The sequence below is a fragment of the Aulonocara stuartgranti genome, assembly GCF_965226115.1.
Source record: "Aulonocara stuartgranti genome assembly, chromosome: 12".
Taxonomy (NCBI): domain Eukaryota; kingdom Metazoa; phylum Chordata; class Actinopteri; order Cichliformes; family Cichlidae; genus Aulonocara; species Aulonocara stuartgranti.
The window spans coordinates 23,809,924-23,836,865 of NC_138948.1; the positions used below are offsets into that span (position 1 = coordinate 23,809,924).

Consider the following 26,942-nt stretch of genomic DNA (forward strand, 5'->3'; position numbering starts at 1 on the left):
TGGCAATAACTTACTGCCTCTGTATCCATACAGACCGTAAATCATCCATCGCCACACCTCTAAGGCACACTCAGTTTTCGAAAGCGGTCAAAATACCTCAGTGCTTGAAAGTGTACAGTGTCAAAAATGAATCCCATAGTGTTCTTTTCTTGTGAGACCATGTGTGACAGTGTAATTACTTGAACCTGTACAGCCCATATGTGTGCATGTGTGCACCAGCAGGTAAGTTAGTGAGTGGCTGTGGGGCGGATGACTCATACTGTTACCCACCTTGCTGCGCTGCTGTAGATTTAACCCGCTTCACTGCATCAGCCGATTTTGTCTTCTATCACGTACACAAAGGAAGCTCTGATTTGGTTTATTTATGTTACAGATGAGTTGAATAAATCACCAGGATGGCAGGTTATAACCCCACAGCGTAGTCTTGGCAGAATACCCATTTGATGTGCCTCAGCTCCCGTTTCGTCTTTCTGTGTCCGTCATGTTTCTCTGTTCCTGTCTGCATATCTTTCTTCTTGGTGTTTGTTTCACCTTTTCTTTCTCTTTCTTTCTTTACAGTCTAAACTCATTTGTTATTCTTAATCTTCAGCCCCAGAAACCTCAAAGACTGCTGCATCACAATTAGAAGTATCTAAACTTCTCCGTCGTTCAGGATTAATGCAGTAAAATAAAGTTTGAACTCCTTTGTTGGCTGTGAATAAAAAGTTCTATAAGTGCTCATTGCCATCTGGGCATATTTGGTGGAGATACAAAGACTTCTGTCGGTGTTGCTGATGTGCCAGATTTTCTTGAACTGACACTGCGCTTTAGAGTCTGGGCGATGATATGTAATCAGCAGCCAGGAGCACAGTCAGAGATACATCTTTATACTCAATGGGTGGCAAAATAGGCATGCCTATATTTAATAGTGTGTTTGGGGCAATTGTTAAAAGCCTGTAATTTTAGTCGTGACCAATCTCGTTTCAGTGCTTCACAGCATCATTTCCCCCTTTGTATTGTTTGTTGCCTGTTGCTCCTGCTAAACATACCCAGGTTGCTGTGTATGTGCGTGTGATGATGACAAATCTGCTGCTATGATAAAATTCAGTCTGTTTTTGTATGTGTGTCCAAAGATGTAAAATGAGGAGCGGTGCTGTTAAAAATATTTATTATTTGTGTACCTCAGCACTCATGTGTGTTTGTGTCTAGCGTGCGTATAAGGCTCTTTGTGTATTTACACTCACTGTCATATTAATCTTCTAGTGAGTCTCTAAAGATTGCGTTATACAGGAAAAACTATTAAAAGATGTTTTGTGTTTTCAGCTAAAAGTGAAAGAAGCAGCGTGATTACTCATGTGAGTTTTATGTTTTCTGGACTTTGACAAGCAGCTCGGGCTGTCAGGTTGTGAATGGGCTGCAGGAATTGATTGGATTTTTATGTCAAATTTACTCTTCCAGAACGCGCCTCCTTTTCTTGGCCTGGCCCTATCTTCCTGCTTATCTTCACTCACCCCCACAGACACAAATAAGCGCATGGATGAAGATCAATACCTCGCTGAATTTAAAGACCCTGCATAATGTTGTTGACCCAGCTGGCACAAGCAAGTGACCCTAATCAGTGGCCAGAGGAAGGACACAGCTAAGTGAAAACACATAGATGGCCATACAGAAGTTGCACCTATGCTTCCGTACATAAAACCATCCTCGTGCATGTTCGTGTAACCCCACACTAGCATTTGAGATTTGGGTTAGGGTGCAGAAACAAGGACACAGAAACACACACACAGCTGAGCTTAAAATCCAACTTCTTATGTAAGTGTGCTCGGTGCTTGCCACATACTTTTGGCAGACTGGTGGATGTAGGCAGCTGAATGTGTATCCAGCGTGAATCCGTATGGAGATAAAATAGTCGTAGTCAAGTCATGATCCTCTTGTACTCTGAACAAACATGTACAGTAGCTGCGTGATGCGTAAGTATTGTTGTAAAGCTACTGTGAAGATTAGCTTTCCAAAATAATCTCTGATGTTGCCTTTTGCTGAAACATTAGTCTTAAATTTAAGTTGATCAAATAAATAAAGGTGCAGAATTAGGTCAGGTCCCTTTTATTTATACTTTACAGCTTCTATGGAACTATGTTCTATCAGGAATCACTTTTCTGGTGAAATACTTAAGGTATCATTTCCTTCACTAAAATCAGTGTTCACCGTGAGAGGTCGTCATAATAGTAATCGACAGTAATAAATGAAACCCAAACCTCTTCGTCACAGGAAACTGCCCCTCTTTTGGGTTGTAAACAGGTAGCAGTAACATTGACGCTCCAGTTTAATTACTGCGAACTACTCCCCAGTGCTCCTTCTGTCTCTCTAATAGCATTTCCTCTGCTGTCTAAAATAGTTTGTGGCTATCACACTAGGCCCTCCATCATTTAAACTGTCTATTTGGGAAACATTCAACCCTCCAGAACTTGAATCACTCAGACCTGTGAAAAAAAATTTGGCATGCTGAGTTAGGTGCCTCTGCACTAACAAGCTCAATGGCCTTCGGTAATCCTCAGGCCTTGGTCTTTTCTCCTTTCTGAAGTGCTTTTCTCTCTCTTTTTTATCTCCTGTCAAGGCTGACAGCTCCACTGTGCATCAGCATGTTCACTTGGGGCCGAGCCGAAGGGCAGATAGAGATAATATTGACAGAAGTCGTAGTCCGACAAAGATAAATGATGTCACCAAGAAAGAAAGGAGTGGAGAGAAAATTGGACAAGAAATGTAAGAATTGAAGAAAGAAAGTGATGGAATTTGAGCAAGAAAAGGAGGTAAAGAGGCCAAGGTGAGGTCTGAGTGCACAAAAGTAGGGCTTGAGCTAAGGCTTTATTGATTCTGTTGGCTTTGTCTGTCACCGCCCAGGGGACACACTTGGCCTATGATGTATGGCTGCTTCATTCTCTGCTGCTGCAGCAGCAAGGGACACAAGTCAGGGACCTTGTTTTACGCTACTGGTACAGCAGAGCCAGGGCAGCCCGCCGAGCCATGTACATCACAACTCCGCTGAGAGGTGGCGCGACCCAAAGAAACAAAAGAGACTTCCACCTGCTCGTTGACCTGAAGGAACATGGCTTCCAGCTAAACTTCATTAATCTCCCACTCCCGCTGTCCGGCAAAAAATACACGAACGAGTCGTCGATAAATAAAACCCATACAGATATTTTTGTATTTCTCTCTGGTGTGAAAAAAAAAAGAAACGTACAACTTCACCCATTTCAAGAGATGAAGTCAGAGTAAGTGCGCATACATACACACACAGATGGCCGCACATCAAAGCATCGATAGCTGTCTCTCTCTGCGCGAAGGCAATTTGCTCTGCCCAAGATCTTGCGCACCGGTAGCATATAAATAAGCTTGGCACCATGTGGCCGGAGAGCACAGTAACAGCCCGTCAGGTTAGATGAGGACAATAAAGTTGTCTAGTTGCACACCCAATGAGTGGCACATTTTGAGAAAGTAGTACACAGAGATACTGATGTTGTCACTCAGACACTCACGCAGGCAAATACTGGGGTTATTAGTATTGATTTAATGTGCCTTGCTTAACTCCGCTAAGCCACGATTTGATGAGACTTTAATTCATCAACATACTCTCTCTGTTGAAGGTGTCGGGCACCGAGCCGGGGCATTGTCTTCACAGACAAAAAGGGATTAACTAACTTCAGATAAAAGTTTGGGTCGAAAACACGCACAGATCTCCTCATCAGTATACATCTCGAGCTTTCAGAAATGTGCACACGAGAGAGGTTAACGGTAGGACAGGAACGCCTCTGGCGCTCAGTGAATCTTTCTTTGGAGCTTCCAGTTGCTATTTCACACTCATTTTACCTTTCAAACTACATTTGCACATAATCCAATTAAGTCGCGGGGTTAGTAAAAGAACTGTTGCTGATGATTTAAGTTTTTGATGTATGGGCACAGAGAGTTCCACGGTGCCTCTTCCCGTATGCGGTGCAGATGGATCACCGCTGAAGTCACCATCCTCCACTTGTTTTGCCCTGCAGGTGTTGTGTGCATAGTATAAATTTCACAAATAAAGCCATCCATCTCTCCCTCTGGTTAACACTTCAGACGCTAACAACAGTTAACTGCTTTGAGAAGTCTTAAGCATCCACTAATAGGGATTATATGGAGTGTAACTGGGCTATAAATTGCAGAGAGGTGCACAGTCAAATAGCGTGAACAGAATAGAAGAATACACCAAACAGTTTGCCTCTCTAAAACCCGTTTGTCTCTCAGAGAACAATTAGGTGATGCCGGGTCGAGGAGACAGTTTTATTTAGTTTATTATTTTGATAGTGCTGACATTCAATTGAGACACACTCGATGAGTGTTTCACATCAATCATGAAAATAGAGGTCTGCAAGCCAGCAGTTATTACTTTGCAAAGAGACCAAGCTCGTGAAAAATGGCCCCACATTTCAATAATATTCAAGCAGCTGTGAATCCTGGCACAGCGCTAAACAAATGCGTTAATACACCAATTAAAACAGGGGCCCGGCTGCACTAATGCACCTCTAAAAATTGTGCTGCAGTCATAATACCTGCTTGTGATTCTAGTCTTTTTTTTTTTTTTTTTTTGCCACAAGCAGCTCATGAGCCCCGGTACCTTAAAATAAACCCACTTTCACATAACCCATTTCCCACAGCCATTTTACCCCTCCTGATCTTTCCTGATCACTTTATCCTTTTTAACATAGCTAAAAGTCACCAAGGTGTGATGACAGCAAGAGGCTGAAATGCAAAAATAAAAAATAAAAAAGCTTCTTAAAGAGAAGAAAAAAAAAGTTGGAACCAGTGCAAGTCCCCAGCCTTGGTGTTACTGTATGCAGAGAAGTTGCTTATCAGTTTCACAAGGGGGCAATGTTGCCATTCACTTCATGAATCCAGGTCTTCTCAAGAATTAGTTTTCATTTTCCTTTTCGATGATATCACGCACGAAACAAAATTATGTTATTCCTCATGAGCAGGAGGGAAGTATTAACAACAGTTTCCCAGTTTCTCTTCTTGGTTAAAATTAGCGGAGTGCTGATACAGGGGGCAGTCCCTCCATTGTGCCCGCAGCACACTGGGTCCCTGTTAATTTCCCAGCTCAGTGGCGAGGCAGTCATTATCTGAGGATGGGCATCTACAATGGATAATTATTCTGGGAAAAGGATTTCAAACTGTGGAGAAAATACTGCTTTCAACACAGGGGCCTGAATGCTCAAAATCACTGGCTAGCATTTAGTCACTGTCATTACGTCTTTCTACCCCCCCCCCCCCCCCCCCCCTATATAATTCTATATTTATTGCTGTTTCATATCTCATTTCCAAATGAGCTTGCTGGCTGGAGAGACCAGATAATAGAGTGTGTAATTTGAGGCAGAACAGGAGAGTGGACACAAACAGAAATGCGAGCAAACCAGCGAACACAGGTGCATACACATAAAACATACACGCAAATACACTGTGAAGGCTGTGACGTGTTTTACTTACTGTTGAGCCGACATCAGTAATTACTTTCTTTTGTTTCAAAGGTAGCTTTTTCGTGGTGGGTGGGTTGTTTTAAATTGTCTCTCTCTTTTATTTAAATCCATACCAAACGCTTCCCAAAGAGTCCATTTATCTTTATTCATACACTGACTTAAAAAAATGATGAATAGGTTGGCTGTCCAACTGTGATAACAATCCCCTTCTACTGCCAATCATTTTAACAAGTTAAAAGATAAATTTCTTGACATAACGTCATGTCAGTCTTATCTCTACCTTTTTATGTGCAGATCAATACTGTGGTCAATTTCTTCCCATTTGAAGCGACTTCATTACAGCAGTTCTAGGCAAAGCTAAAAGTTTAGACAGACCCCGTACTTGGTCTGTAACGCTGACCCTCCCTGAGTTTAATTTCTTCATATGCATTACAAAATTGCACAAAAACTAATTCTTTTTGCCGTGTACCTCATATCACGTGGAGGAATGAAATCCTTTAATTGATGCCCAGCAGTTCTGCGCACTAAACTCAAATAAACCCAATCATACAAGACTAAAAGAACATTATTAATGACTTGGAGCAACTTCACTCATAAACTCCCAGATACAAATACTACACAGCGTTCTCCTTCCCCTGTTGCAGTCAAGATTGACCACCCAGCAGGCAAGTGGGGAAAGAAGGAAAATTTTGAAAAATGCATTATATCCTAATAAGGTTAGCCTTGTAAGCAGATAAAGGTTAAATAGAATAAGAGGAATTCTCCCTGGATCTGGAGTAAACGGATGACAACAGTGTGCTCTGATTTGTTTCTGGAGTACTGGTTCTGTTCAGTATAATTGGCCATGCGGTCTGCAGAACACAGGTGATTTGCAGATAAGTGGGTCTGCATGGGGCCTGGTTCAAGCCAATGCTCAGCCACTAACGTCAGCAGTCGCTTTCTTTCTTGTTTCAACTCATTAGACCTGAGTGCTGCACAGGGACGGAGGTGGGAACCGTCGACCCCTTTAGCACAGCGGTAGAAATCTACATGTATAATTTCTATTAATTAAAAGAAAAATACAGTCATACTTTAAAAGAAAGTTACTGTTTTTCTTAATATCGTAGCCTGTAGGTGTGGGTGTTGTGAGGGTGAGATGTGAGACCAGACAGCGACCGAGAATAAGCATCATAATAAATCTTTGGCTCTGTCTAAAAAGCTAAACCTAGACACTGTCGCTTGAATACACCAGGTAGATGCTTGGATTTTTCACGCTCTCACCTCCTTGCAGTGTCAGTCCCTTTCTCAGAGATGTATCATTATTCATGTGTCAGTGGATTACATGTCCCAGTTGGCTGAAGATTAAAGCAAAGGTATGCAAAAAGGACAATTTCAGCCAACATCTTTTTGCGTTCTTATTATGCTTCAGTCAGTTATACCCTTACCTTTGCTGTGCTTTATATTAAAATGTACCAGCACTTCTAAAGGCTGTTTAGTCACTTAAATGAATCACTTAGATCAGAACGCCAACAGTGAGTATGGAAGGTTTTTAAATGTCGTGGCCTTGGATGATGTCGGCTGCATTATACGAGCTGTGAAAGTGCTCGGATGTTAGACAGAAGGAATCTTGCCGTCATCTAACCAGAAATCTCCCTTAGAGATCATAGCACAAGATAACCACTACAGTTCTTCTGTTGACAGGAAGCATTTGGAAGCACCATTTCTATGAGAATAAATCATCAGCTGTGCATTTGTCCATTATTGTCTTATTGTCTTTCCCATTAACTGTAAGCATCTCTTTCAGTGTACTTGACCTCCTCAATGAATCGCCCCTCCTCTTACTTTTTCCATGAAATGTTTAGCCTCTTCCTCTCTGTCCAGCTCTGTGATGCTGCATATTCCCTTTCCATCTTAAAGAGTCTCCAGTGGTGCCTTTGTAAAAGTCATCATGCCAATGATCTATGCCACTTCTATATCTTTCCTTTCATTTTGAAAAACTGCAAGCAATTAGCCTGACTTTGATCAATAGTTAAATATTATTTCTACAGAAAAGAAATGACAGCTTGCCCCTTCTGGTAGGGTGCAGAGGGGAGTGACTAAGTTCCTGGGAAAGCAGATTAGATTATCTTCAGACTAGCGGCTTCCCACTGTTTCTAGTCTTTGTGCTAAGATGAAATTTAGTTGCAATTTACCAACTGACATTTTCTTTTTGAGAATTCAAACTAGTGGCTAGATAATACTAGATGGCATGTGTTGGTTTGTGAACCTTTAAAGTGATGACAGACTGAGTTTTATTTTAGCCACAGACCAGAACCATGCTACACATTTTCTCCCACATCTCAGTCCCATTTTGCTAAGCTAAAACGTTAAACTGTGTCTTTAACAATTACAATTCATTTTTAAAAATGTTGTTATGTAATGTTTTATTTTTAATGTTATTGCTGGTTAACAGCATTGCCTCACAGCGTGCCCTGGGTTTAAATCCAAGCTGGGGCTTTTCTGTGTGGAATTTGCATGTTCTAGCCATGCGCTCCAGGTACTCCGGCTTCCTCCTGACTTTGCATGGGATTAGGATAACTGGAGACTATAAATTGGCTGTAGATGTGAATGTGAGCGCGACCAGTCGTCAGGGTCTCTGTGTTAGCCCTGTAACAGACTGGCGAACTGTCCAGGGTGTGCCCTGTCTCTTGCCCTAAGACAGTTGGGATGGGCTCCATCCACCTCCTCCCAAGAACCCTGACTTGGATAAGAGAAACAAAATCAGTGGGTGGATGGTTTTTTTTTATTTGAAATTAAAGGCACAATTGAAGCCAAGCTGTTTTAGCTCTATATTCAGAATTTCGGTTGTAGCTGCAATGTGTTGACTTCTTTACGTAACTGGGCCATATCAGAATTCACCAAGAAACTGCTGCACTGGGAGAAAGGTAGTCAAGAAAACTGACTTGATGGGGAAAAAAAGGAAGAAAAAAAACACACACAACCACCCCAACCACTCAGACATATAACCACACCACACACATCCACCGTCTCATCACTATTGCAAGGACATCACCTCCTCCCCCACCATACCTTTTATTTTTCCTCTGCTTCTCTCACTATTTCTCAGTGTCCACATCTCTTCCTTCATCTTTTCTCCGCACCCCCCCTTCTCTCTTATATTCTCCCGTGTTCCATCTCCATCGCGGGCCAGCCTGATGTGGTGTTGTAAGAGGAGCTGTTTTGACCTGACATTGGGTTTGTTCAGCACGTCCATCCACTGCTGCTGGAGGCCCTGTGGGGTCCTCTGCGGTCGGGGCTTGTTGCTCATGTAGTGCAGTTCTCCAGCCAATGCACTCACTCAGAATACAAACCTGGAACTCACCTCTGAAGAAGGAAGACAGGGACAGGGGTAACAGCTGTGGATCAACACTGCTTCTCTTTCCCTCCATTTGCATCGGCCTGCTTCATTTTTTCTCTCTCACACAACCCCCTTTCTCTGTCCACCTCTCTCTATGCCTCGATGCATACGTACAGTACACAGACTCGAGTAGTACAACAGCCCTGGGCGAAAACCTAACATACAAGCTTCAGCTCAGCCTTGTTTGAGGCTGCACACACACACACACACACACACACACACACACACACACACACACACACACATACACACACACACACACACACACACACAATCGCAATATCAAACCGAGATTCCCAGAGCTGTTCTCTGCAGCTCTGTATAACGTTCACCTTTACTCTGACTTTGCTTCCACTTAATAAATCTCTGTCCACACATTCACTGTAGCTTTTGATCAGAAGTGATCTCCCTTATGCATTTTGTTATCTGGATTATAAATCAGACATTAAGACGTTTCAGATTTTAGAATCCTTTCTACTTTCTCCCATTTATTCAAATTGAATTATCAGATGATGAAAACATAATTGGTTGAGTGTCTAATCTGATAGCTTCTAATTCTTGCATTATCCATCTGATTTTCATCAATACCACTGACATGCAGTTGGGTCATTTAGTCATGATGACCAATCTCTTTCATAATATCTACTTCAATCCCTCAGGTGCCCACAGTAGTATCCCCCCTTGCTGTGGTTGTGCAACACAGTAAATATTTATTATTGATTAAGATTATTTGCAGTTGGTAATGATAGAACTGTTAACACCAAGAAATAAATAAGACCACCGCCACATTTGCAGCAGGTTTGCTGGAGCAGCGAAATACACGGTTTTACAGTAATTGATGAAGCACCAGTGTACAGTATTTCATATGCTGAGCAATTTTCTAATTGGCCGAGGGGTAGCAGGTTGTTGTGCAGCCCTGCAGCATCATCACTGAGGGGAAACGTTTGCTCATCAGGGAGAAAGAAAAAAGGGAAGAATGCAGTGAATTATGACTCTGTTTAAGATGTAGAATGAACAGAGTTTTTCAATGTTTAATGATAAAAAACTGAATGGCTGTATGCTCTGTATTCTTTGCTTTGCAGCAGAGATGTTTTCCTTTCATTTTCCTGCTGAAGAATGTGCAGTTTAAATATGAAAGAGTGGTCCCAAGTTTGGAAGACATTTGGGTGAGGTTATGCAGTGTGTGCACATGCACAGCTCCTATATGTTCGCCTCAGTGCTAAGGTATGCATTGAATATTTTTACATAATGCTTTTTCTTTTTGCAATAGCATCCTCTGTCAGATGTTTGTATGAAGTTATTGTCAACTGGAACCAAAACACATGAAAATCACATAGAAAATAAAAAATGTATTCATAATAGAGTTGTTGACTAGCAATATCTTTTCCAGTAAGCATTTAGCAAAAGCTATAATCATGTTGTTTTTTATTTTTTTTGTAACAAAAACAAAACCTTTTTTTTTTTTTTATCAGCAAAAATGTATCTTGGTGGGTCATCCTCTTTAAATTCAAATTCAGTAGTGAGGAAAAACCAGATCTTTTTTTAAAGCTCCTGTAATCCAAAAATCCACCCATTCCATTTTAAATCACCACAGACAGCAGGAATAATGAATCTCTCACTATGTAAACACATTGGACTGGGAGGTGCAAGAGTAATGAGGAGCACCCTAAACAGTCTGTCATCATCTATGCCTTTTGAGTGGGTCCTTTACCCAGGCTCCTGCAAAGTATATTGGTAGCATTATAGCATAGCGCTTCTTAATTTATCAATAAAAGAACCAATGTGTCACTCCAGCAAACACACAGCCAGCTCTTGCATTCAAGATAACCAGACCTGTCATGTGAATTTTATACTCTGTCTCCTCGCTCTGTTTGTGCAGTCCCTCTTTCTCGCTTTCTTGCCTTTCATTTTTTCCCCCTTCCTTTGGAAATTCAGATGAAAGCTCATCCCGACGCCACAACGGCTTTTCACGGGCACGAGTCCACCGTAATATTCTGATTTCATTATAGTTTATTACAGATGAATTATTCCCAATAAGCTATTTTAATATGGTGCACCTCTGTTGCACCTATTCCTGTTCTCTCCCCATAATACCACTAGCAGGACTCGTGCCATCCACCATATGTTGTTGGATGCTACCTGTAGCAGGTGTTGATACAAACTCTTCTTCTACAGTAGTTTCCACCCCTGCTCCTCCGCAGCCCCCTCTGTCTCTGTTTCTTCTTTGCAGAAATATTACAAAATTTAACCTCTGATCCAATTGCCAGCATTCTTCTGAGAATGACAAACAGTATTAAAATACATTAAAACGCAGAGTTGACAGACAAATCCAAGGAGGGCAAACAACAGCTAACAGTGGTGAAAGGCAATATAATCCCTATGTGCTGAACTCCAAACAACACTCTGTACTGTGTGTGTCTGTGTATGTGCCCCATGCAGGATGGCTGTGGCTGTGCAATAAAGACCAGACTACAGCTGTGAGAGAGAGGAAGAGAGAGAGAGACAGAGATCCCGTCACCAAATCCAATAAGATGAGTAGAATTTCATAACAGATGTTCAGCTTGGATATGACGGCTCCATCAATAACCACCCCACATGTGAGAGGCAGAGGGGTGAGCATGACGCAGTCAAAGTCACACAGCCATGGCAGAATCTATATCGGATTGTTTCACAGTTCCACTGGCTCGAGTCCTCTCCCCGCTTCGTTCTCGCCAGCGCTTCTTTGTTCTTGCTGATGCCTCTCTTTCATTCCCGCTGCCTCTCTTCCTTTCACCTTCACTTTTTTTTTTTTGTATGTGTGTATGTGTCTTGACAATAGAAATGTCCGGTCTTTCTTCAATGGAGCACGGAATTACATCTCAAGTGGTCTGGTTCAATACTGCTGTCCACTCTTGTCGCAGAGCAAGTAAGATGTTAGCTAAAAAAAATGTTGCCTTAGTTTTGATTTCCATTACAGTCTCTCTCTGTGTCTTAGACTTTCACTCCTTTCAACTGAAATTATGTTCATTTGACAAGCATCTTGTGAGAAGTTTAATTACTAAGGTTGGAGTGTGGGAACTTTCCACGAAAATGCAGGTGTGTTACATTTAAACAATTCTGACTGAAATGTATCAACAGATCTGGAGTCTGTAGTGACAATCTTCGATTTGCACATGAGAAGCAATCAAGAAGAAATCTCTGACCTTCAAAGATAGCAGTTCCTTAAGTGACCACTTGAAGCGGCTCCAATGGTAAATCATTCCTCACAGATCCAATGTTGCAATAACAAATGTTTTTACCGAAAAATAGAAGTTTCAGTATTTAAAGCTATTTTCCTTTTGCATGATGAATGTATTTTCAGCATCCCATTTCTTGTTCTGTGAGTTGCAGATCAAACTTCATTCATATCATCGCTTCCAGGCTTCACTAGGAGTATGAGCTGATGACCCCTGCCATCTCTAACCCCATGTAAACATATAGGAAAAATTTATTTAAGAAAAAGTGTCTTTTGTGTTAACCAGCAATGATTAGCTGAGTAGATACAAGGAAGAGAGCACCCATAAATGTGGAACAGGCTACTCCTGAGACTAGGAGTGGAGGCTTTGTCTGTAAAAAGGTTCAAGGAAAGTTTCTGATGCGCCAGATAAAGAAAGTTCAGAGGAAGGATCACAGTCTCCAGGAGCGATTGGCCAGTCCACCAAAAGGTTCAAACAGACATATAACCAACCATTCACACTCACATGCACAATTTAGAATTATGAATTTTCCTAACATACATTTCGTTGCACTGTTGGAGGAAACCTGGAGAAAAATGTGAGACTCTGTAGAACATAGAAAGGCATGAGGCCCAAGGCCATGGGAAGGAAGGCTGCTGTGGGAGCAGCACCACCCCGAAGACTCGTAAAGAACCTGCGTGACCCTTAAATCATGGAAAATAAATAAATAACAAGGTATTGCTGAGAATTGGATACTTGAGTCCAGTTGTGTGCCTGGCCATAGCATCGTCACCACACTTGCAAACATTCATGCAACTCCACAAAAAATGCAAGTCAATTTTGAATTTCTTAATGAATCCTTGAAAAATAGCAAAACCCAGCAGATTGTATGGCTAACAAGACAGCAGAAGGATAACTGCTTTTAAGCTAACTGGGTACTAATGGCATGATAAAAAGTTTAAAAACAGTATAAGCAGTTCAGTTCATTCTTCCACTGAACAGACGTCATGTATTACCATTAGCTTGTTACTAATTGTTAGTTGATGAGTCTTTTGCTTTGCCTCTGAATATATATTTGACCATCAAGATATTTTCTACAAGTGGTTTTCATAACAGTCTGAACTGTGTTTTGTGGAAACTGGCATGGTTATTGTCAGATGATCATTGGTTTTGCCAAGGATTAACAGTGTACGTCTGCTAGACGAGAAGGTTTGAATCTAAAACCTTCTTGAAACTCTTTAAACCATTTTATTATTATTTGTTAATGATAAAAAAAAATCTGAAGGATTTCAGCTTTTCTTCTTTTAAAGCAAACTTCATTTTGTGATAGGGAATTCACAGGCCTTCTGGACTGCTAACATGGCTATGACAGCGCTTTGACCTTCAAACACTTCACAAACTGAAGAGATACTAAATGTCATTATGTTGTCATTTCATCGTTATTGACCTCCAACACATTTTATTAGATTTGATGTGAATATTTCTTTGAATTTATTCACTTTTTAGACTGGTTGTGTAATGTAAAAAAAAGTTAGATCACAGAATTCTATTGTTCATATTAATATTTATATATAAATTGTGTATAAATTATATTTAATAACATATAATGTTATTTACTATGCCCCTCTAATAGACTGGTTGCTGTAATGTCGCATGGTCAGATGAGTTCTTATTTCTACTCTGACATCCAGAAGGTAGAGCCAAGATAAGTAGTGCAGTCTGATGGCAGTGGTATAACAATGATGAGCATGTTTTCTTGTCACGCTTTAGTACCATTTAGTCACCACACTCCCTGCCTGAGTAATGTTACTAGCCATGTCCATCCCTTTGCACATATTCAACTCTGTATATTTTATATATTTTATTATTATTATTATTATTATTATTATTATTATTAATTTATTTTTTTAATTTTTTTTTTAACTATTTAATTTGTAAAAATGTGCATACACACACACACACACACACACACACACACGTAGGAAAATATTTAGTATACACATCCAGAAATGCATACACTATTATATATTGTACATATATTTATTAGTTTCAGGTTGGCCATTCTTGTATTTTGCTCGTTTGTGTTGTTGTGTTTGCACATCTCTGTTGCTTGTGGGGCTCGCACACAAGAATTTCACTCGCATGTGCTGTGCCAGTGTGCCTGCACATGTGATGTGACAATAAAAGTGATTTGATTTGATTTGATTTGATTTATGAGCACTGTGTACCCATCTGCTGGGTATCAGGATAATGCGCCATGTCCCGAAGTTTAAATCATCTCAAAGTGGTTTCTTGAACATGACGGTGAGTTCACTGTACTCAGATGGCCTCTAGAGTCACCAAATCTCAATCCAGTAGAGCAGGATGTGAGATTTTCATCATAGATATGCAGCAACCGTGTGATGCTGTCGTGTCAATATGGACCACAATCTCCGAGGAATGTTTCCAGCAATTTGTTTAATCCATGCCACGAAGAATTAAGACAGCTCTAAAGGTAAAAAGGGTCCAATGTGGTGCTAGCAAGATATAATTACTGCAGGTGGTGGGATATAAAAACTGCCTGATGATTGGCAAGGCTTGCTTCTAGATGGACTTTGGAAATTGAGTTATTTCTGTTATTGTTTTCACATCCATCATTTGAAGTTTCCCTTTCCTGTTTTACCTAAGTTGAAAAGTCTTCTTCACAGTGGGTGAGCACTGTGGCGCGTCACACTGGTGCTGCATCTGTTTCTCTCTAACCACTTTAATGCTTTACAACGATCATTAATGTTGTACTGTGCTATTTGATCAGCCATAATGGACTTATCACATTATAGTAAAATATTAACACCTTCAGTAGAACAAATGAAATCACAAAGCAAAATAATTTGGCTTCCTGCTTATGACAAAAACATCTTTTTCCCCTTCTTTTTTTCTGTTCTTTTGTCTTTTTGCTGGCATTAAAGTGATATTTAATCTTACAAGAATATACTGTATACCACACACATCAATGAGAGCACCCCATTACACTGAATTTATTTGTCTGCTGCTCTTTCTTTTCTCATTTTCTCGCTGTGATTTATGTTATTATAGTCACAGTACAATACAGTGCTAGGAATACATGCTGGGGCCGGGATTTTTCTGCTCAGGCATCAAAAGAACTAGCGTTCTCAGCTTGTATCGCGTTGGTTTTGAGAGTCATTAGTGCATGCCAAACATATTTATCAAAAATCAGCACAAGCAGCGTGCGTAGCAAACTTCATAAACAGGGGTTTATATCAAACATCCAGTTCTGTCAAGTGTGAAAGTGATATATTTTAAGAACAGCTCTATCTATTATCAAAATATTTTACTGGCACATCTTTTTTTCTCTCCCAGCTGTCAGCAGGAAACCAGTCCTCTGCAATGATGACATAACCCACATTAACAACTTCTTACTAACGTTTACATCAGAGCCTGTGGTAATTTTGGAACAAAGAACGTAAGACGCACTGTGAACTCCATAGGAGCAGGTGTCATACATATTTCTCAGAGAAAACTCACCGGATCCTTTGCTCACACAGGGCATTAAAGGGCTAAATTTCATCAGCTACAAACTGCTGAAGAGAAGAGAAGAGAAGAGAAGAGAAGAGAAGAGAAGAGAAGGAGGGCCCTCACAAAAACAGGTGGATGAGCGCAGAAAGGGATGATGGGACAGCAATGGGAGCCATCTCTGATTGGAGAATTCCTAGCCTCGGTAAACCTTTCTTCTCTCTCTGCCATGTGCAGAGTGTTGATAAGAGACATCATCCCAGTGACTCATTAATCAACTGTGAAATGTACAGCTACCTGCCGCTTTCTTATTCCCGTGCCCCCAAAACCTCTCCACTACCTGCCTCCTCTGCTTCTCCTCTTCCAGTCTTCTGTGGAAAGAAGAAACAAGCTGGACTCCACAAGGATCCCCTATAGGAAAAAAAAGAGAATATTGCTCTTCTAGCAAATTTCCTGCTTCAAGATTTTTCCCGTTCCCTGTCATAGCCGCATGCACAAAGCCCTGTTTACACGTGTATTTGAACACAGAGACAAGCGTTACCACACATTCAGTGTTTAAACACAGGAATGCAAGGATACGAGAGAAAAGAAGCACTTTAAAGTTAGTTTAAAGAGCACTTCGTTCTACCCTATCACAGCAGCTTAAATTACGCACATCCAGAAGATAACTCTATCATTTGCCTTTACATCCAGCATCCAGTCCCAGCTGCCACAGTTCACTTTCCCCCCTACAAAAGCACTTTATTTTGCCTCTTTTCAAACTGTCCCACTGCTGCACTTCTACGCCAGTAATATCTCCGAAAATTGTGCAGTGTGATTTGTAGACCTCTTGCATATACATTCTCTTAAGCTGTGTAAGAACTGCTGATCAGCTGTCTTTTTCACCCCAAACTCAGACCCTCTACAGGGAGGGGGTGAATATAAAGGGAGGGGAGATTTGAATTTTTATGACTATATTTGCATTTTTGACATGTCAAAACCTTTAATTTATCTGCCTGTTTTGATTGCCTATATGGGACGCTGACAGTATAATCACTCACAGTGCCTCATCAATTTTTCTGAAAAGTAAGCAACAAACTGACCAAATGCACACTTGATTAATAGACTGGGTGGGATGGACAATATTGTTCTTGGGACAGCTACCCAAAAGGGAAGTGTGGAGAGATTTAAGCTGTAAATCTTTTGATTGTGAACATTCTAAAATAAACGCAGCAGGGCAGAAGTTTACATGCAAATTGCATTAATGAAACAGGATATACTCCGAACAGGTAAATGCTTTCATTTACTTCTGCGGCATCCTGCAGAGACATGAAGAGCTTTGTTTCCTTCTGCACAGGGAAGAAAAAACTGAAAGAAAAAAATGTAAGTTGTCACATTGGTGGAACATGAAATGCCACTCAGTGATTTCTATAACGCCTAAACATTGCTATCATCCAAGTACAAACTGTTTGCATTTTACCTTCTTCAAGTATGAATCCTGCCTTAGACTCCACTGAGCTCTGAATTATTCAGGAGCAAAGCGAAACAGGGGTAAGTGGCTGCAAAAGGAGGAACCAAGTGTCAAACTAGACCCACACGCCTCGTCACAAAGACCTCGAATGCTGCATGCTATATTTAGAGATAATTCAATCTGAAAAAGTAAGCATATAAAAATAATAAGGTTATCTTGATATAAAAAGGACTCAGGTTTGTTGAGGAGAGCACTGGGTTGTGTCCATGAGTGGGTCTGGACTAAAATATATTATGCCTATATTGTATTATGGACTACTGAGGCTGTTCTTGCTGGAGAATTGGCAGCTCCGCTTCATCTTTGATGGATTTTACCCTCCAAAATTGTGTAATATTGATGTAGGATGAGAAACTCTTGTAATGTTTTTAGAATCTCGCAAACTGAGCCTGATATTTTCACTTGATTTTGCAGATATGTTTTAAATAGATGATCAGATAGATTTGTTTAGACCTAACTACTTTGTCCACATGGCAGCATACAGTTAGGTTCCTAATCTCATGGGTAAAGGTGCAACGTTTGTAGTTTTTTTTTTCTGTGCACCACCACAGCGGATTTTAAATCACACATTAAATATGCAATTGAAGTGCAGACTTACAGCTTTAATTCAAGGGTTTTAAAACAAATTTTGTTTAGCAATAAATGCCTCTAAAAAATGGAGCTTGAGTTTATACTCAATAACTAGACTATTGACTGACAAGTAGTTTCAGGGCCATGTGTAGATAGTTTGCTTATTATTTCATGAGAGGTGAAGCAGGCAGAATATCTGAAGTTGAGTGTTGAATTTGTATTTTGTAGTTTTTCACTGTAATTTTAAATTTTAAAGAGAGATGTCAGTGTAAGTGAGGGATCTCTCAGAGTGATAGCGAAAACTTTAAGAGTGGCCAAATCAAGAATCTGGTTCATCCTGCAAAAGAAGGAATGCACGGACCAGCTCAGCAACACCAAAATGACCACAGAAGACCACAGAAGTCAATAACTGCAGAGTTATTACTTGATAAAGAATAACAGCTTCGCAACATTTTACTAAGTCAAGAACACTCTTGAGTAGGTATGTGCATCATTATCAAGGTGTACAATCATGAGTGTAAATACAGAGCGTTTACAACAGGGGGCAAAGCACTGGTTACACACAAGACTTTGCTAGAAAACATCTAAAGGTTCTGCACTTTTTTGCAAAAAATCCCCCAAAACTTTTTAGACAAATGACATAAAGATAAACTTGTACCAGAAGTGAAAAAGAGAAAGAAGAGAAACAGCTTATGATCCAAAGCACACCCGATCATCTGTCAAACATGGCAAGTTGTGCCACTTGCCATTGTAGTGGTGGTATGGCCTGGGCATGTATGGCTACCAGTGGATCCCTGACACTAGTATAGACTGATGAGAGAAGCAGCAGGGTGAATTGTGATTTATACAGAGCTATAGTCTCTACTCAGATTCAGCCAAATGCTCCAAAACCGATCAGGCAGCACTTAACGGTGTAAATAGACAATGCCCCAAAGCACACCACAAAAACAACCCAACAATTTCTGAAGTCAAAGCAACGGGATAATATTTAATGGCTAAGTCAGTCCCCTGATCTCAGTCCAGTAAAGCATCCAGTTATTAAATGCAAATACTGAATGCAGAAAGAACCACAAACAAGCAGCAACTGAAGGTTGAAGGAAAGTGAGGAAACACCATGGGTTCTACACTGCAGGCAGTAACTTGAAAAGGATTCTCATCCAAGTATTAAAAACAGCAAAATAATAAAACACACTATTAAAATTATTTTAATTAATTTTGAGCCTCTTGAAATGGGGGACTATTTGTAAAATAGCTGGAATTCCTGAATAGTTAATGTGATTTTTTTGTTAAAACCCTTGAATTAAAGAGTCTGTGCTTCAATCACATCTTGATTGTTTGATTTAAAATCCTCTTTGGTGGAGGCAAAACTACAAACATTGTGTCTTTGTCCAACAATTTAGAGACCTTGAAAGTTTTTCAACGCAGTCTGAAAACACTGACGTAAGTACATTACAATTCGAAAGGACTGCAACATTCATTATGTGATATCAGGAAAAAAAAAAGAGAAATTGTTCACATGCACGAGTTCATAGACTTACTTTTAAAAATACATGCGTTTTTCTTTGTTTAATATTGAAAGTGTGTGATTATTGTGCGATTATTTGCTACAGGTTAAAAATCCTTACAATTCACTTGTATATATTTATATCTATATATAATGGATATCTATATATCTACAGCCAAAAACATGGTGGTTGCTTTATGAAAATGTGTTGAATGTGGAAGGCAAAGACAAATATTGTGCTGAGATTTTTGCCATTTTGCAGCAGTAATCTGCAATAAACTCACCAGTTTAGGAAATGACTGTAATTTCTGCCAGACCGAACCAGCCCGTGGTGGTGAAAGCACACTGAGCTGAGTTTCATGCAACATTCATGATCCGGGCAGATAGTAAACCTTTTCTAAACCCTGCCTGCTAACACAAAGCTGTTTGGTTCTATAGCAGGCATTAATGTGTCACAACACTACACTTGATGTGCTGTTTGAAAATAAAAACTTGTTTTTGGTGAAACTACTGGTAACATTCATTCAGAGCAGTGGAAAATTATGAAAGCATGAACACACAAAAAATGTCTCTCATCTGCAAAGATGCCAGCGCAAGTCTTGATTTTTTTGTTGTTCTTTCAGCATCTGTCAGAGCGTGTGTTTCAAAAACAAACACAATGCACGGATGGGCAAAACGATATTCTTATGGGTGTAACATCATGCATTCGGCCTCATCTTGTTTGCAAATGTGCTCTTTTATAGCTACGTCCAAAAGATTGTGGCTAAGTTGATTGCTGATTTGCCCAAGTTACACAGAATGACTTTCATGTCCTTTTAACAGTGGACACCAAGCAGCTGAAGACATCAGCTCCTCTTCTGAAGAGTCAAAACAAATTTGCTTGTGTGGAACAATTTCCCATTAAAAGGAAGCCATTTAAAGGACAGGCTGACATTTTCACATGTCTGTTAATAATACTAATAATAATCATCAATAATAAGAGGCAGTCACACACACTCAAACGGGCCCAATCTGTTAGTGAGAGGCTGTTATCACTCTTCTCCGCTCCTCTGGACAAAAACTAAATGAAGAAAAAGTTCAGAGACTCTTAAAATTGGAAACAAAAGAGCTGGAAGGTCCCAAAAACGCTTACCAGAACTGCAAGGTGATTTTACTCTCCAATTACAATATGCATCATAACCTCTGCTGTCTGACGGGGCAAAATGAACCCCCACACGGGCAATTCAAAATGCTCCTCACAAGCTACTTTTCTCCTGCTTGTAAACCCATTCACACATTGTAATGAGTTTGTACACACATAGACAGACACACACAGTAAACAAATATTACAATATTCACACACACATTATGGCTTTTTCAAGCAGTTGGAGCTCGTTTAATTTTATCCCTGTATACATTCTTTGTGATCAAACCTTAATAGACAAATATAAATGCAGATAATGAAATCCTTCCTTCAGTACCAGTACAGAGCCACCTGTGCATACAATAATGTCCTTTAAAGGTACTAGATATCATTAGGCTGAATGAAAGAAAAAGTGTTGTTTATATACATAGAGACAGAAATATACACGTGTGCGGGTGGACATATGGCGAACACCCACAATTATCAACAACATCTTAAATGACCATAAGACCATTAACTGTTTAATACGGCCGCCTTTAGCTCTTTTCGCTGCCTGCTTAAAAGGTACACTGTAGCACCCAAATGAAAGCTCGGTACTGTAGATTGATTATGGTCACAGATACTATACCAACACTTAGAACATTGAGTAGGCTTTACAATTTAGAGTTTACACTAGATTTGAAGAAACAGAACGTAATCATCCCCCATCCATGCCTCTAAATGTGCAATCTGTTCATCCAAGAGAAGATTAAGTCCAAGACCCAAAGCAAATAAAAACGATTCCTTCTTTTTTTCCCATCTCACTATATGACATTTACTTCAAGCTCACTCCTTTTCTCTTTGCAACAATTTCTTTTCTGCCAATCCTGCCTTGCCTTCTTTTAATTGTGTTGTTCATTCCCCCCCTCTCCCCCTCCTTTGGTGAGAAAAGTGCAGAAGTCTTTGACATGAGCAGCTTCAGTCCTCTGGGTTTTTTTCGTGACTCAGTCAGAGAGCGGCCTTCATGGCCTCTCATACCAAGGGTCTTTTGTAAAGCCATGTGCTCCATCACAGTTGCGGTCTGCCCGAATGATACGATAAATGAACAACAAATTCACAGTTATAAAATTTCAGTCATTTCCACCTCTCTCGGCCTTTTGTTTTTCTCTTTCGTAAATGCCATCCATGTCAACTGTCCAGAGAATCAGCCTTCTTAATATCAGTCTCAGGAATAACACCTTCTGCATTTGGGATCAGCTTGTGGGTGGATGACCTCTTTTTTCTCCTCCTGGCGCTTCTATAAGGCATGCTGGGCCAGGACCAGAGCCAAAGCCAGGCTGGGAAGCAGAGCCCAGACACTGGCATAGAGACAAGAAGAGTGATCCTCTCCCAGGTCCATGACACCACCTCTTGGTTGGTGATACTGGGCAGATAGAGAGGGACACACAGAGGGAGAGAGAGATCCGCAAAAGGTTAGACATGACTCACAATTCATGCTGCTTTCCTGTTCTGGCATTTGATAAGAGAGAGGTCAGACAGGACAGGAGGGAAATGAGAGAGGACAGGGTCACTGCTAAAGAGAAGAAGAGAAAACATCATTCAGAAAGTCAAAGCAAGAAATGACATTCGCAGTACATCCACTTTGGCATGAACATTAAGTGTTTGATCCACCAAACGTTTTGATATGTGAAGTATATTTCAAGCCCGTGCTGCTTAGTATGCTCCTTGCTTCTTAAACAAGTTGGCAACAAAGGAAAGCTTCTTGTGTGCACTTTTTCTTTTTTTTTCTCAAAAACTCTTTTAGGCTGTGCCAGCAAGTCTCTAAACAGTTTTTAAAGCTATCATTACAGACTTTATTTACAAGAAAAACATGCCACGAAGCCAAACACACACTACAGAAGCCAGCGGCGGCTATGGATTTCTTTTCAATATTTCATGAGGCAAATCTTACAGCAAGTAGAGGCCCAAGAAAACAAGACCCCTTATTTGAGTGTGCACAATCAAAACGCTACAGTGTTTATTCTTATGCACAAGAGAGAATAAACTTGTGAAGTTTATTTTCCCACACTGTTCACATTATGGCGGAGACGAGTGGGAATCAGCACAGATATTAAATTCTGTGGCCTCCAGAGTTCCACCGTTATACCCGCGCTACAATGGGTTTTATTATATGCCGTTCCATAAAATTGTTAGCATTTTGAATACTTTTTCAATTTTCTCGGATTTCTGTAACACAAAGCATAACCATTTGCCTTCAAGTTAAAGCAGTCCTGCTCAATTTGCAAAGGTACCATTTTCAGTCCTGCACAGCAATACAGAGGCACATCATAAGGAACATGAAACATTTTCTCCTCCTCTTTCCCCTCCTCCACCTTCCCCTCACCTCATCTTCACCATGTATTCGCCCATTTCGCTGTGCACAGGAAAAAAAAAAAAAGAAAAGAAAAAGATTTACTATGATGTTATCTACCAGCACTTCGTCTTCCACCAGAACGAGGCAACACATAAATGAGAAAATAAACAATGAAACGAGAAAATTGTTGAGTTATTTTAACAAGACAGCCATATTTTTGCTTCTGTGAAGAAGGATGCAAGAGGGAGAACGAGGGAGACAAAGGGGGTGTTTCCAGTAGCCGCAGTTATCACAGTACCTGTGTTTGTGAATTTGCACTTTACAAAGAAATGATTGAAATGACAGTTGCCAAAAAAAGAGGGGTGCACGCGCGGAGGAGCAGCACTGGGTAGCCTGACAATGCACCAAACACATCCGCGACTAAAAGCCAATTAATTAGCAAGGGCAGTGATGTGTGGCAGCAGCCTGTTGACATGAGTCCAGATCTCTAGCTGCAGCCAATATCCACACATACACTCAGGCTTGTGATAAGCTGCACACACATGAACAAAGGGATAAAGCACAAACACATGCATATACATGACAGAATACAGACAATGTCGAAATGTCCTTATTTGTTTACAGGCAGAGAGAGCGAGAGAAACAAAAGCATTTATTTAAACTGTTAAAAATGCACGTGACTTGTCATTTAAGTGGTAAACACACATCTAGACAGCACTTGTTTTCATTCACTGTCAAATTTGCAGCGAAACTGCAACTACTTATTGAGTAACCCTGAGTTATGTAGCCTTTTCCCACCAGTCAGTTCCATTCAATTGAGCTGAAAATCAACAGTGACAGGGTTACATGAGAGCACAGACAACACTAGCCTTCCGCTGCCTGCGAGCTCAGAGTGTGTGTTTGGGTGTGTGTAATGTGGGCGTGGAGACTGATCACTTGCACGAGTTGCTTTTAATAAAATTTAACATTTCAAAGAAACACATTGCAAAAACTGTAGAATCAGTAGGCACTTCCTGAACACAAGTTTGGTAAATGTGAAGGTAATTGGTTTGAAATGGCATCGCATAGTAACATTGAGTCATTTGAAAGAAGGCACAAGGTGTGGGGAAAAAGGCAAGCTGTACAAAAATCTGCTAATGAGGCTATGTTGTCAACGTACACTCACCGGCCACTTCATTAGTTACACCTTGCCAGTTCCACAATGTCTTCAGAGCTGTTTTAATTCTTCATGGCACAAATTCAACAAGGTGTTGGAAAGATTCCTCAGAGATTCTGGTCCACATTGACTTGATAGCATCAAGCAGTTGCTGCACATGCATGATGTGAATCTCCTGTTCCACCACATCCCAACACAACCATCAGAAGAAGGATACAATGTGGCCATACAGGGATGGACATGGTCAGTAACTAAGGCGAAGTAAGCTGTGGCATTTAAACAATGCTCAATTTGTGTTAAAGAGCTGGAAAAATGCCCAGAAAGCATCCCTCACTGCATTATACCACCAACAGCCTGAACTATTGAAACAAGGCAGATCCATGTTTTCATATTGTTCATGACAAACTCTGACCCTACCATCTGAATGTCCATACTCATAACATTTCAGAACAACTCACAACATCTTTCCAATCTTTTCCAATTTTGGTGAAACTGTGTGAATGTGGTGCGCTTTGGCCTCAGTTTCCTGTTAACTGACAACAGTGGCAACTGGATTGGTGTTTTGCGGCTGTAGCCCACCAGCTTTCAAGCTTTGACGTGTATTCGGAGAAGGTCGTCTGCATAAACTGGCTGTAACGAGTGGTTATCTGAGTTGCTGTTGCCTTCCTATCAGCCTGAGGCAGTATGGCCATTCTCCTCTGACCTTCTCCATCAACAAGGCATTTTCATCAAAGGCAACGACTGCTCACTGTATATTTTCTCTTTTTTAGACCATTCTCTGTAAATCCTAGAGATGGTTGTTTGGGGAAAATGCCAGTAAAATCTCTGTAGAGTCTCAGAAAGTACTCATCTGGCACCAAAAACGAAGCCATGTTCAACGCCACCTTTCTTCCTCATTCTTATGCTTGGTTTGAAGTTCTTGAACATGCTTAAATGTATTTAGTTGTCGCCATGTGACTAGTTGATAGAACATATTCCTTAACAAGCATTTGAACAAGTGTACCTAATGAAGTGGCCAGTGATGGTCATGGTGAATTATCTGTTGCTTTTATATAATGGTCACCACTTAAAGATCCCTGACTGATTGTTTATTGAATAAGGTTTCAAAAACCATCCAATCTATGATAAATGTCATTCCCACTGAACATTTTCCCCTTGATTTGGGTTCAAAGCCCTCTAAAATCACAGTGAACTTGTTTGATGTCTAAATCAAACTTACCTGATGTTGCAACAGAATTTTAACCACTACATGTTCAAATAACTGACTATATATATATCTTATCTTTCTTAAAGTCATATCCTTTTACACAGTAATAGATTTAAATAAAAATGCATATTTACTTACAGCAGAGAGCAATAATATAATATCTCCTGCTGAGATTGGAACCGAGTCCTTGGCATCAAATGAGGGTTTATCCTTTTGAGATACACGAATATTTTGGAAATTCAGATTTCTGTACACCCGCACTGAGATTCCAGGCGTCCGTACACATAGACTTGTGTGATTTAACATATATTATTGTTGTTTGTGTCATATATAAATGACTTAAAGTATTAAACTGCTTTATGCAGAGTGGTCTATTTTTAGCCAAATCCTTTGAGTTCATATTAGAGCTACTACATAGAAGCAAAAAGATAGTACCCACTTTGACTGTTATCAGCCCTTTGAATGGCCAGTTATAATTTGCAATCTGTCCCATAGATATGACTAGTAGACACCCTCCTGGTACCTGCCTGTAGCCAAGATGGTACAAGATAGTAATCACGATAAACAGAAAGTAATCCAGATCAAGTGATGCTTTTCGCAGTTGTGGGAATAAGTACATGTTAAATCTGCAGTTGATCAGGGATGCACCAGTTCAACTTTTTCATTTGCAGTACTGATATAAGATAATCTTGTGTAAGGCAACGTCGGGCTGAATTTAAACATTACTTTCCAAACTTCATAAAGCACAATATGGCTAATAAATATTTGCAAGCTTATTCACTGAAATTGTGTTTATTAGTGAAATAATTTAATCAGCACCAGCATAACGCAAATGAACGGTGATTCTTTTTCCATTTGTTTAATTTCACCTTAGTATACTGCACTTTGCTGCCTTTGTCTTCTCCCAGTTTTACATGTGTGCATCTCCTCACGCACAGAGTGGAGCCGAGGACAACCTGGTATGTTAAAGCAGGTCCAATAAATAATGAACATAACAAGTGTGAGACTGAGAGCGAGAGAAGCTGACAAGGAAAACTCATCTGAGCTTTTCACCCATCATCAATCCACAAACTCCTGCAAAGAAAATTTGATGTAGCGGACATGAAATACCTTGAAACCGCTAACTGTTTGCAGTTAGCTCCCTCCATAAACTCTTAGAACTGTTTGCCACCAGTACACTGCTGGCATAGTACATAAATATTTAAAAACACAGACCTGAATTTAACAGATCGGCTGCACAGAGCTGCTCACTCACTTTAAAAAAAAGAAACTTTTTTAAGGCAGTACAGGAATAACAACTGATACAAATATTGGATTGATGTTTATTCATCACCTGGAACGTTGAGCTTTGTAATATGTGTTTAGTGATGTGAAATGGTGTGTTTTAATCTAAACTAAAATCTTGTTTCCAAAGACTAATCAAATGAATTTAGTGCCTTCCCAGAGAAGTAATTTTGGCGCCTCAACCAAACAGTGTGTACAAATGAACATAATCAGTACGCCAACAAAACTTCCAAACACATGAGGTTTTAAGGGCCAAATGGTTGGTGGAAGACCTTGCATACTGGTGACATGACCCTGTAAACAAGTGATAACTGCCATTCAAAACAGACTTAGTTTGCTTTAGAAACTGTATCAGTTTGTTGTAATGCACATTTAAACTGGGTACACAAATATCACGTGTGTAACCTCACCACTGGAGTTGGGAGCATGGCACTGCTCAGTTATACCTAAATATGGATGCATCTTTACAGTGCTCAAAGGACCAAGCTTCAGACCACATGTTTACTCAATGAGCCACAGTGAGATTTACAGCTCTGGACAGTCAGTCTTCTGCCAGGGGGACTCATACCATAACAACACACCCCCAATTTATCTGCCATGGAAGTTTGACAAGTTTTAATTGCCAGGCATAGTTGTCTAAGAACTCAGGGCCGCCCAAAATGTCGCTACCAGCTCCCTCTCTAATTATAAACTTCC

At 40.3% G+C, this 26,942-nt stretch overlaps 1 protein-coding gene across 3 annotated transcripts in view; it reads right to left on the reverse strand.

Moving 5' to 3' along the window:
• Positions 1–20,495: 20,495 nt before the first annotated feature.
• LOC309718246 (GDNF family receptor alpha-2-like) overlaps positions 20,496–26,942 on the reverse strand; it is a 67,212-nt gene continuing 60,765 nt past the window's right edge. For 2 of the 3 annotated variants that reach the window (XM_082553309.1, XM_082553308.1), the window contains exons 8-9: positions 22,630–22,659; positions 20,496–21,669 (exon numbers count right to left, since the gene is read on the reverse strand). In XM_082553309.1, coding sequence (XP_082409435.1) covers positions 21,544–21,669; positions 22,630–22,659 — 156 coding nt within the window. In that variant the 3' untranslated portion in view covers positions 20,496–21,543. The remainder of the gene's footprint in view (positions 21,670–22,629; positions 22,660–26,942) is intronic. The other variant, XM_082553310.1, reaches the window with a different exon arrangement.